This window comes from Alligator mississippiensis, chromosome 1, assembly GCF_030867095.1.
Source record: "Alligator mississippiensis isolate rAllMis1 chromosome 1, rAllMis1, whole genome shotgun sequence".
Taxonomy (NCBI): domain Eukaryota; kingdom Metazoa; phylum Chordata; order Crocodylia; family Alligatoridae; genus Alligator; species Alligator mississippiensis.
The window spans coordinates 419,474,549-419,487,529 of record NC_081824.1 but is presented as its reverse complement, the minus strand read 5'-3'; the positions used below and the strand labels follow the sequence as shown (position 1 = coordinate 419,487,529).

General features: G+C 39.1%; 1 protein-coding gene across 4 annotated transcripts in view; it reads right to left on the bottom strand.

Moving 5' to 3' along the window:
- TRPC4 (transient receptor potential cation channel subfamily C member 4) overlaps positions 1-12,981 on the bottom strand; it is a 229,582-nt gene that overhangs the window by 52,370 nt on the left and 164,231 nt on the right. For 2 of the 4 annotated variants that reach the window (XM_059713815.1, XM_006275347.4), the window contains one exon: positions 9,959-10,295. The exons of 1 other annotated variant lie outside the window; for it this stretch is intronic. In XM_059713815.1, the coding sequence (XP_059569798.1) occupies positions 9,959-10,295 (337 nt within the window). Of the gene's footprint in view, positions 1-9,958; positions 10,296-12,981 lie in introns of those variants that run through there. One more of the 4 variants, XM_059713861.1, reaches the window with a different exon arrangement.

Genomic DNA, 12,981 nt, shown 5'->3' with positions numbered 1-12,981 from the left:
TAAATCTCCCCCTCACCCACTCTTTCCCAGCTACCAGTCTGTATGTCTCTGGCCAGCTATGATCACTGTCCTCCACTGTGGCTCCTAGTCCCTCTCTAGCCTCCTCTCTGACAGATGGCATTCCTAGTCCCTCCCCCAGGTTCCTCCTTCCAGCTCCTTCTACCTTGCTCTAGATTTTGTCCTCTACGCATATCAGCCAGGCATCTTCCTTCCCCGTGCTGCCTAGACTAAGTAGATAGGACAATGAATGTGGAGAAGATAGAAATTCCTTAGTTTTAGGTACAGTGATTAGATCTGCAAGCTGAAAGGACAGGGTTTGAGCATGCCCAGTTAGTAAGGAATCTTCAGGGAATTTAGCTGCAAAACTATGCTAAGTTTCTACTGACAATATGAGAACAGAACATTTCCAAAGGCTTTTATTTTGGCCAAATGGCCTGGATTTTCCTAGGGATTGGTGTGGATTGAGATTAATTTTCCAAGGATTGTCCCATAGGCAAATCTATAAGAAAAAAGGGATCCCTTGCTTCTCAAAGAAAAGATATAAGGTTTTCTTAACATTGGCAAAAACATATTTTTTCTTTAACCTCGTCCTTGAAATTGGCTAACCCATTATGGCTGTAATGTTTTAAAAAATCATCCTAAAACAAACAACTGCATGGACAATTTCAGCCCAAATGGTTAAGATTTGATGAATTATGAGCAACTTAAAACAACATCCTTTCCTAGAAGATTTCAGATAACTTTATTAATAGGTGGTACTAAGATCCTTGCCTATAATCAAACTAATAACATTATTTGAGCAAAGTGGAAGTCATTCCCATTCAGGTTGAGACTTGAGTTGCACTCATTCTAAAAGGTCATGTAATTTGTTTTTATATATACTCCTATATTAGCAAACATATATGCAGCATCTATTTTTTATTTCTTTAAGGGGAAAGATATACTCTGCAGATTTATTGCTTTGTCACCAGCTTGTTATATATTATTTTAATCTTGGTGACCATATCATACTTTGTTTAAGCTCCCTGTAACAACTCAGTTTTCAGTAGCTGCTGTTCATTTTTTTGTTACTCTCTCCTAATACTTTATAGGTAATGATCCCCACTGTAAATGTCACATATATAAACAATTCATATTGCACTACTGTACTTCATTTCAAATACACTTTCCCCATGGTGCTAACAAAACTATTCTATGGTGTGCATTTCACCTAGAAATTCATTGGCTATCAAGGGTTCATAGTGAATGATTTGTACCCTTTGTCAACCCATTTGTGTAGATTCTCACTCACTGATAATCTGCAAAAACTATCTGACAAGAAGATCAAGAAATCAAAACACATTATTGACAAAAAATAATACATAAAAAAAAAACAACAGCAAAGCCACATACTTTCCATAATCATTGCTACCATAGCCAAGGGAATTGACCATTCTAGGTATAACCAGAGCAAAGTATGCTCCGTAAAACCACTATGAAATAGGAAACATTAACAATAAAATAAGATAGACATTTCCATGACATTTCAAGTACTTCAGATGGCCCCAAGCTGGAAAATTTTAATCTAGTTTTGGGTTTTTTTCCTCCCCCGGGAAATAGATTAATAGATTCATAGATGCTAGGGTCGGAAGGGACCTCAACAGATCATTGAGTCTGACCCCCTGCCTGGGCAGGAATGAGTGCTAGGGTCAGATGACCCCAGCCAGATGCCTATCCAGCCTTTTCTTAAAGACCCCTGAGGTAGGGGATAGCACCACCTCCCTTGGAAGCCCATTCCAAATTTTGGACACCCTCACCATGAAGTTTTTCCTGATGTCTAGTTTAAATCTACACTCTGTCAGTTTGTGACCATTGTTCCTTGTTACCCCAAGAGGTGCCTTGGTGAACAGAGTCTGATTCCTTGCTGCCGCCCTACTAATGAATTTGTAGGCGGCCACAAGATCACCTCTCAGCCTTCTCTTGAGGAGGCTGAAGAGGTTCAGGTCCTTCAGTCTCTCCTCATAGGGCTTGGCCTGTAAACTCTTAACCATCTGAGTGGCCCTTCTCTGGACCCTCTCAAGGTTTTCCACATCCTTCTTAAAGTACGGCACCTAAAACTGGATGCAGGACTCCAATTGCGGTCTGACCAATTCTGCATAGAGGGGAAGTATCACCCCCTTGGATCTATTTGTCATGCATCTGCTGATGCATGATAAAGTGCAGTTAGCTTTGCTGATGATTTTGTCAAACTAACAACTCATGTTCATCTTGGAGTCCACTATGACTTCGAGATCCCTTTATGCTTCTGTTCTGCTGAGAGGGTCACTTCCCAGCCAGTAGGTGTGCTGGATATTTTTACACCCTCTGTGCAGCACCCTGCATTTGTCCTTGTTGTACTGCATCCTAATGTATGTTCTGCCCACTTTTCCATCCTGTCCAGGTCTGCCTGCAATCACTCCCTACCCTCGAGTGTTTACTTCATCCCGCACTTTAGTATCGTCTGCAAACCTGGACAGAGTACACTTCATGCCCACATTCAAGTCACTGATGAAGACATTGAAGAGTACAGGTCCAAGGACCAAACGCTGTGGTACACCACTACCCACATCCTTCCAGGTCTATACAGCCCATCTGCTACCACTCTCTGGGTGCAACCTCCAAGCCAATTTGCTACCCACTGGACCACGTAAACATCTAAGTCAAAGCCTCTTAATTTTTTTTATGAGAACGGGATGAGATACTGTATTGAAGGCCTTCCTAAAATCTAAGAACACAACATCTACCTCTACTCCTGCATCTAAGCATTTTGTGACCTGGTCATAAAATGAAACCAGATCAGTCAGACACAATCTGCTTGCTATGAATCCATGCTGGTTGCCCTGCTGCATTATTTTTCCCGCTGGACTCGCACAAATATGATCCTTAATGATCTTTTCAAAGACTTTTCGAAGGATGGAGGTGAGACTGACTGGCCTATAATTACTTGGATCCTCCTTCCTCCCCTTCTTGAAAATGGGACCACATTGGTCCTTTTACAGTCCTCCAGGACCTGACCTGAGCACCACGAGTGCTCAAACAGCCATGCCAGTGGTTCTGCTATGACACCGGTCAATTCCTTCATCTGGGCCTGCTGATTTAAATGCATCCAGTGACTCTGCACCAAGTTAATGTTGACAGTTGGTGGGCTGGTATCCCTCTGATACCCATCTAAGAACCCATTAGGAGATTTATCTGGACCCTTGTTCAAGAACACTGAGGCAAAAAACTCATTGAATAGCTCATCCTTGTCCCCCCCATTTGTCACTAATTCCTCCTGCTTCATCAGTAGGGGTCCTATGCTGCCCTGAGTTTTCTTTTTACTCCATACACACCTAAAAAAAGACTTTTTGTTGTTTTTAATTTGTGTTGTCAGCCTTAGCTCTGTAGTTGCTTTGGCCTTTCTAACTGCAAGTGTGGGCCAAGTAGGTATACTTCTCCTTGGTAGCTTCCCCCTGCTTCTGCTGCCTATATGACTCCTTTTTTGCCCTTAGGCTCCCCTGGATTTCTCTTTTTAGCCAAGGAAATTTGTTGGCCTCTTTCCCCCTTTTCCTTGCACTGGGATCATTTCCCTCTGTGCCCAAAGGATCACTTCCTTCAGGAACGACCACACTTCCTGGACTCCCATCTTGCCAAAACTCCTATGCTGCAGTGCATCACTGACTAAACTCCAAAATGTTAGACTATTTGGGTCCAGGATTGTGGTTCATGTCCATCTCTGTTGAAAAATGAGCAAAATCCTAAGAATCTGAGGAAAAAAATGTTTAAGGAGTTAACAAGAACACAGATGACTTTTTCCTTGAGTATTTTCCCCTCACAGAAATTCTACATCTTGTGAGGAAAATATTTTAATCCTTTCTCTGACATCTTCATTTACTCTTGCCCAACGGACTTGTATAGTCACAGAAAATCAGATTTATCAGCATTCAGACCCTGTGGTGATTTCTTTTTCACACTGTCTGCAACCTTTATGTCCTATAATGTTACTTGGTTCGGAATGGTTAGGAAAAATAAACCAACCACCTGAAGAAGAAAACACATGCACAAACCTCATAAAAATTGCTACTACTTCTGAACAGCATCCAGGACCCTTATCTCTTTGCTGAACACACTGAGAAACACCAACAAACTTATTAAAACACATTTATTAGATTTAAATGAATTGAACTGATTGGCCTGATTGTCTCTTCCCCCACTGTTGTAGTCCAATATTCTTGTTTTCTCCTGAGATCTTCCAAGGTCCTATCATAACTTGACTGCAATGGATTCCTGTGCATTGTCTATCAACTAAAACTAGTCCAACCATGCTGTCCCTTGATATGCCTTCTATATTACTGATGTGATTTGAGATGGTGTAGAGCTGCACTAGCAGTTCTATGTGGGCCAAAGAGCCTTTTATGCCAGGGACATATGGGAAAGGTGCTTTATCCTTTTAGCACTGCTCATATGGTGCCAAGAGAAATCAAACATAGACACAGAGAAGGTAGTAATGGAAAAGATTGGCCTTCATTCTTCCCTTGTCCTTTTGTTGGTTGCTGTTGTTCAAGTGATTCTTGCTCATTTCCTTAATATTAGTAAGTTCTTCAGGAAAGGGATCATGTCTTATATTTCGAGTGCAAACATCTTTCCATGTTTTTGATGCTGAATTAAAAATTAATAATGATATCATTCAGATCAATCTCCCTATCAAGGGGTGACTGTTTCCTTTTATACTTTTAGCTTTGTCTACATGTGCCATTCCAAAAGGATTACACTCCTTCTATTGGAGTTTTTTCTAAAACTCTTTTCTTAACATTATTCTATTAGTCCCAGTTATACTGATTTCTAGTCAAAAGATGCTTGCTACATATTTTAATATCACTTATGCAATCATGTAAAATAGAGAAATGAATGAAAAAGTTTTCTGGAGAATTTTTTATAAACTCAATTCTCTTCTTGCATACATAGCCTAGTATGGGTTGTATGCAAGAAGCTCCCTTTTTCTGATGATACTTTTAAAATATGGTAACAGTATGCATCCAGCATCCTAACATATCCTGGGCATGTCTACACATGCATGAATGTGCCATAATTGGCACTCTGTGCAGTACTGCTGGAGCACAGTTTTTACATGATGCTAATGTGCAGTAGACTAATTCTGCTGTGTATTAGCATGGCTTTTGCTGTGACATGTTAATGTGCAGTAGAATTAGTCTACTGTGCTTCTAGCATCTTGTGTAGACATACTCCCTTAGTAGGAAAATGTTATCAGTGTTTGATGTCTAGAAAGCGAGATCATTATGGAAAATCCTGATACTTACTGGGCATGTTTATATGTGCATTAACGTGCTTTAATTAATTTTCATTAAATTTAGTACCTCCGGGCTCCTACACACATATGAGGAGTCTGTTCTGATGCACTGGAAATCCAGCAGAGCAATTTTCTGAGCACGGAAATTGATATGCTGTGGCAGCTTTGCACATCATGTGTATCAGCATAGCCGCACATCTCCATACTGACAAAATGGCAGCAGTGAGCTTTGAAATAAAACACATCCAATGAGCTTTATTTCAAATTGCCCCACCGCCTTTATTTCAGCACAGGGGTGTGCGGTGACACACATATACTCACTAATTAAAGCTAATTAAAGCATCTGGTGCGGCACTGGGAACACAGGTAAAAATGCCCTCGTAAGGTACTAGGAAAATTTGCATTAGCCTGTTTTAATGTGCATTAACTAAAGAGCACAGTTTTTAAATGATGCTTTCATGTGCATTAAAACATACTAATGTACATTAAAGCACACATGTAGACATGCCCACTAAGTTCTAAATTATGGACACATGTGCGATCTGCACTAAGAATACATCAGGATAAGTATAACTCCTAGTTCTCTGTATTCACAATAGGAGAGGTAGCAGTTAAAATGCAAATTACATTCAGAACTGTTCTAACAAGGAGACAGACAAACAAAGAATCCTATTATTTAAAAATGTTAATAGTTTTGACATGAATTGTAGGTGTTCCAGGATAACCTTTGCTTAGGGGAAAGAGATTAGTTGCTTATGATCCCAATTTTAAAATACGTTTGCTTTTTCCCTAGAGATGCATCTGTTTATTGTAGTGCTTGAAAACTTTTCATACACATCTAGGAAACAGTTTTAAGAGCTTTCAGTCACCTTAGTATAAGGGCACTGTATTTTACAATGGAGTTCAGAGAAGTGCAAAAAGACTCATTTGCAACCTGGAAGTTATCCTATACAATGAAAAATAAAAAATAATATAGCTTATGGAAGTTGAAGAGGTGATTTAACCACAGTCTATAATTCCCCATACAGGAATAGCAAATTTAGCGCTGGAGGTTTTGTTAACTTTGTAAACAAAGGTGTCATAAAAACCAAGGGTTGGAAGTTGAACACAGCAAAGTTTAAGCTGAAAATAACATGTATATTTTTAACAGTGAGTGCAGTGAACCACTGACCAATTACCGGTGGGGGCACATTTCTCACAGGAGGGCCACTCTCTCTCCAATCTCTCAGTCCTGATCCTCAAGGGAAACTTACACAACACTTCCCAGAGACGAGCCTATGAACTCCATTTCATCAACCTCCTGGATACTAGAGATCATGGACTAAACATAGACATTGGATTTTTGATACATTACAATCTGCCTGGCAACTGACTCCCCAGCCCAGCCCAGCCCAGCCCCTGGCTTCTTTACTTTTCATTCCATCCAGGAAGAGAACACAGCAACTGCTGAAGCTTCCTTAGCCTGACGAAGGGTTTTTGAATCCGAAAGCTTGCTTAATAACTATTCTCCAACCATTTGGGTTGGTTTAATAAAAGATATCAAATTCACCCAAGGAACTTTGTCTGCCTATATCCTTAGACCAACACGGCTACAACCTAAACCCCTGTGAACCACTGAAACACATTGCCTAGAGATGTAATAAATTCCCTATCTCTCGTCATGAATGCTTTCTTTAAAGATATCCTCTAGTTCAGAAATGCACAATGTGTGGCCTGCAACAGTAGTATTAGTGGCCTGGTGATTCAGCCAGACAGTATGTGCCTGGGTGGCCCTCCAATGGGGAATATAACTTTTAAGTGGCCCTGCTCTAATTCCAACATGAGTTGTTGGGATTGGTGCAAGAAACACTGGGAAGAATCTACAGTTTGTGTTATGTAGAAAGTCAGACTAAATGACACCTTTAAAACTATTAAATAATCTCCATCAGGTCACTGATAATCTCCATCAACCCATTGATGCTTGTGCCTGAATTTTTCAATTCTTTTTCATGTTGGTGAACATTTACTTATGTGTGTTGTTCCACTGATTTCATGTGTATGCTATGAGAGACAGGGACCATTCAACATCAGTAATGGTGGCAGAACCTGATCATAAGAGATTATTTTGATAAGTATAAACACAGTTTGTAGAGCTGAGTATGTCCCTTAAAAGCACAAGTGTCTGGGTTAATGGGTCAGTGGAGAAATGCTTTGTGATTCTGAGTTTCTCAGTGTGAGTACCCTTCCACATGCACCCTTTCCTTCCCCCTACAAAAAACAAAAGAGCAAGTGGAGAAGGATTTTTCTGTTTTCTACTAACTGCTGTACAACTTTAGGTGAGTCACTTCTCTCTCTACTTCAGTGTTACTCTCTAGAAAGTAGGATAATGACACAATCTGCTTGAAAATGTATTTGAGTCCTATAACAGCTAAGCACTAATTATCATTGTCTTGACTTCACCCTAATCTAGGTACACTGGGGGAGTGAGCCAGACACAGTGATCTCTATTCTCTAGGTGTATCATTCTGGCACCCTGGAGAATACAGTTACTAACCGCATTTGCACTAGTGCACCAGAACAAAGTAACTACAGGACAGGTGGCACCAATTTGCTTTCTCAAGATCAGGCTGTTATTGGTAAGGAAGGATTGTACCAGGATCAATATGGTTTTTGTTTATTTGCTTCGTGGTAGTATAAAAGCTGGGATAATTTATTGAAGAATTTTGTTGTTTCAGTACGACTCTCAAACATACTGACATTAGCTTGGCTTGTCAGTATGATTTGTAACTTCATCCAGCCTGCCAGATTGATTAATTTCTTAGCAATAATAACAGCTAGATATTGACTTCTTTTAATGTGACTAACAAGATTTATCAAACAAAGATGATAAATCTTAGTATGCAGCTGGTTACTGGGAACTGTGTTAAACTATATTATCTTAGGGAAAATTCCAGAAGGCACCATGCCTGCCTCAGGCAGCCCAATCCCTCCCAGAACTTCCCAGCATGCAGTAGTTTTTGCATATTGCCCTCTGCCTTTGGATGTGCAGCCATGCTCCTGCACGATGCAGAAGACGTATAAACTCAGCTCTTTCTTGCCCCCTTTTGTATGGTTTGCATTGCTATAGCTCTATGAAGAAATAAAAATCCTTGTTAATTAACCCCATGAATGCCGAGCACTAGCTAGTGGACTGTAAATGTCACAGTCAAGAAGTCTGGTTAACTTGGCTAACCTACTAAAAAAAGCCAGGAGCTGAGGATCGGTTGTGGAAATGGACAGAGATAGCTTAATAAGAATTGTAGGAATGGTAACAAATCAGAGACCTAAAGAGAGTGGTTGAAGTTAGGATGTATGATGACCTTGTCTGTATAAGAAAGTGGCACCAAATTCACTAAACCAATTTAATGAAATCAATGCAATGAAATGAGTGGAAATTGTCTTGTTTTGGTTTAATCTAGGTTTATTTCAGTTTAGCTTAAATAGGTTAAGTTTAAACTGGACCAAAACAAGCCACAGTGAGAGTTCAGCATGTCATGGAGATACAGTTTGGCCAGGGAACAGGAGTAGTAGGAGAGAATGGGAACCTGAGTGACTTGGAACGATAACTCTTAAGAGGTACTGCAGGCACAAAGGCTGATATGGATATGACCCAAACAACGTACTGGTTTTTGGAGCAGCCCTCACTGAAATGCTTGATTTCACTTATGCAGGCAGGAAATTCAGGGAGAAAAGACATTTCTTTTTCCACAGGAAAACTCCTGATTTAAAAAAATCTTTATGTTCTGATGGGAAAATATTTTATTCAGTTATTTTTGACTGGGTCTAGTCAATAATTTTTCCCAAAAGAAAATATTTTTTGAGGGGAAAAAAGGCATTTGATGAAAACACTACTGAAAAATGTAAACCAGTCCTAACTATAACATTTATGTCTTTATTACTTGTGGGGCATGGATGTTGCCTTTGGAAATCCTTATGGTTAGCAAACAGTAAACCCTAGAACTACTGATACTGAAAATACTAAGGGATGCCTTGTTCCCTGTTTCAGAACATTGTTGCAGCCAAAAAAGAATCATTAAATGAGAGATCATTCAAAAGATAATGAAAGTAAATACATTCTTTCAAAATGTAAATAGACTGTTAAACTTCAAAATAGATGCTCTGCATATATCAAACCTACATCTGTACTAGAGAAATCACAATGATTATCACTCTTCATACTTCAAGGCACAAGTTAATCACCAGCTAAAATCATTAACACACACCTTAAACTACAGGTTGGATATGCATCTAGCTGGGGTCATCTAGACCCAGCACTCTTTCCTGCCTATGCAGGGGGTCGGACTCGATAATCTATTGAGGTCCCTTCCGACCCTAACATCTATGAATCTATGAATCTATGAATTAAGAAACTCCCCCCAAATTTGCCCTTTTTTCACCATGGTGTAGCATTACCCAGATGACCAACTGCACTTTAGATTTGTCAATTTCCCCCTTAATTATCATAAACTACGTCAGACATTACATTAGATGGACCTATATTGATCTAAACCAATAACTTTGGTCTAAGTTCTTATGACCATATACCCCTAATCTATCTTCCTGCTTCAATTCTGATGGGCAAACTATATAAGGGTTTAACATTTTCCATTGTATTTTCTTTAGTAATACATTTACCCAGGACCCACGGTAATATCATCCACTCGACGATGGTTGGCGGTGGTCCCTGCATGTTCAAGTCTGACCTGTCAATGTGCTGAGAGGCAAGCAGCAGCAGAAAGAGAAAAGTCAAGTAGGATGCAGTATGGCAGATAAACTTGATAAATGGCTTTCTGATGAACAGCCCCAGTGGGCTTTTGGGAGCTATCAGGTAGCACACAGAGAAGACAGGGAAAAGAAGTCCTATCACGACACATGTTAGCATCTTCCCTGCCCAGTGTCGTCTCCTCCAGCCTGGGAACTCATCATACCAGCGAGATGCAAGCAGCTGCTGACAGTTGGGCTGGGCAACAAACTAAAGAGAAAAAAGAGAGAAAACAGTAAATATGATGTTATTGTTAACGTTTCCTTTGCAGGTCAGCCTTAAGGCTAGTCTGTGACTGACCTCTTGGAAGGCATAAAAAGGAAGTCTACTCAAAACAGCTGTTTCTGCAAGCAAAGACCTCTTTTTCCCTCCTTCCTTTTATGAGCAAATCAGTGGTAAAGGGGGTGGAGAGAAAAAGGGGGCATGACTTAGTGCTCTCTGCTTGTGCATCTGTTTCATCCTAAGTGGTGGCAGGAATTGTGTGCCTCCATAAAAGCAAGAGAACCATGGGAGAGAAGGGTTCTGATGCATACTTACTGAATGATTATTTCTCGTTATACTACTGGAAGAAGTGTGTAACTTTTATTGTGGACAGTATATAATCTAGCCTTTAACATTCACTTTTTAAGTTCTTGATCTAGTAAAGTGTTAATGAGAATCTAAAACAAATGAGCTGTGAACATAGATATATCAAAATTAGGATTTAATTTCAAGCATATATTAGGAAAATGTTCACATTATTCACTCAGATCCACTTGACCAGAACTCAAAGAACATTAGATAAAAGTTGGTTGCTATAGACACATATAATGCTGTTGTGGGTTATAGGATTATAATTTAAGATCTTTGTGCAGTAAAACTGAATTCTGTCATCCAAAAATGAACTGTTCCTAGATAATTTTCTAAGACAGCTCTAGGTTTTTGATATTTCTATTTGATCTTTCTGCAAAGGTCTTGCAGAACAAATGTAAAAAGCTAATACACTCTAATGTTTCTTTCCCTCAAACCTTTGCTATGTTCCATTTCTATGGTATACAGATTTTTACAGTATAGACTCCTATCACCTATTTTCATTTCTATATAATGATATTGTCCTCTTAAAACTAACCTTAAAAAATATGTTTATATTTCTTTTTTTTTTTTCATATAGTACAGTATATAGATAGTGAATATCTATATATTGACTTTCATTTTCTCAAGAAAGTTTGTGGTATATTTCAGGCTTCTCCAGGCTATTACAATTGAGAATGGGAGGTATATAGTAAACACATAATAAAACCAAAATGAGCAGATACAATAAAATTGGAATCAAATAGAGTAAAGGTGAAAAAATAAATGTTTCTTTTCACATCACACACACACACACACACACACACACACACACACACACACTAGATTAATTGATTGATAGATTAATTGAAACTGGAAAACAATACAGTCAAGCACAAATAATTTTCTATTTTGTTTCTTCTGTTCAGTTTAGGGAATTAAAAAATATCACTCAAATTTTAGTTACCTTGGAATTCTAATCACATTTGTGTTGAGTAATTATTAGTTTAGTGTACTTTTGATAATATAATCATACTCATAATTATCATGTTGAGTAGTGTAATGTAATGTAATCATGATGAGTAATAATTCACTTCTCAGTCTCTGGAAATCACTGGGACTACTGGCACAGGAAAATCTTCCTCAATGTAGACAGAATTTGGCATCAAGTAAAACATTAATGTGCATCTTTCTGTGTATATCTGGGCCTCGTTAGTAAAAAATTGAAGAGTACAAACTCCCAGGGCCAAATTCCAGCCTGATGTATGCCAGTAGAACTCCATGTGAAAGATACCTGTTTACCATATACCTGCTCTGACATCAATCCTGTGACAGCTAATTGTTTACTTTTAGAGAGAGGTGAAAAGAAAAAGAAAAGATTGTTGAGTAAAAGTATCTTTAAAGGACCTATAAAGGAAAATAATACACAATGTTCTCTGTCTCATTTATTAGGAAAAATACAAGCCTTAAAGGTTTCAGGATGTTTATCTCAAGATAGATGTGCCTACAAACGATATCATATGCAATTAGAGCAGATGGTTTCAAAGTGTTGTGTTGCCAGACTTTTAACAAGGGTCTCCCTCAAAATGTTTCCACCTTATCTCAAAATACATTTTTCAGTCCCTGAATATATCTTGCTCCTTCCCCCCTTCCCGAATCTGACTGTTCTATGCTGCATTTTTCATCAAAATAACTGTCAGTGCAATGTCCATCTCACATCCTAAAAGTTCATCAGTTCCATGGGTTTTTTTCCCTCGGTTTGTTTCTCTCACCCCTCAGACCTTCCATAATGGATGCAGGGAATCTGGTGAAAGGGTCAATCTTCTCTGCATGGTTTGTGGTTTCAGCTGGAAACAGGTGTCTCTCGGCTTGTCAGAGGTGGGTAACTGGGAATAGCAGTGGTTGTGCTGAATATGGCAGTGCTGAACGATCTGAGGAAATAGTGGGTTTTAGGCACTCTCCAAATATTGGCTTTTCAAACTTTGGCCAGATTTAGGTTAGCACTGGTAGGAAGCTTGCAAAAACTGTAGGAATTATGTTAGGTGTTGCTGCTTAGCTCTGCTTCTTTTCCCCTTCATGCTGTTCTGTAGAGCCAGGAAAGAACAATAGCCTGAAACATCCAGGCTGACTGATCTAAACTATGACTCTAACAGAAAACTGTGTAACTTAGATCTATTCTGTCTCAGGCTTTTTGAATGTCTGTACCTAGCCAAAGAGGACTAAAACTATTAATGTGAAATATAAAATATTGAACTGACAATGAAGCTTGTTAACCACGAGGTTCTTTGGGATTTATCCATTCAGAGTGCGCAGGGGTAAAAATGTTTACCTCTCCCCTCTGACTCCT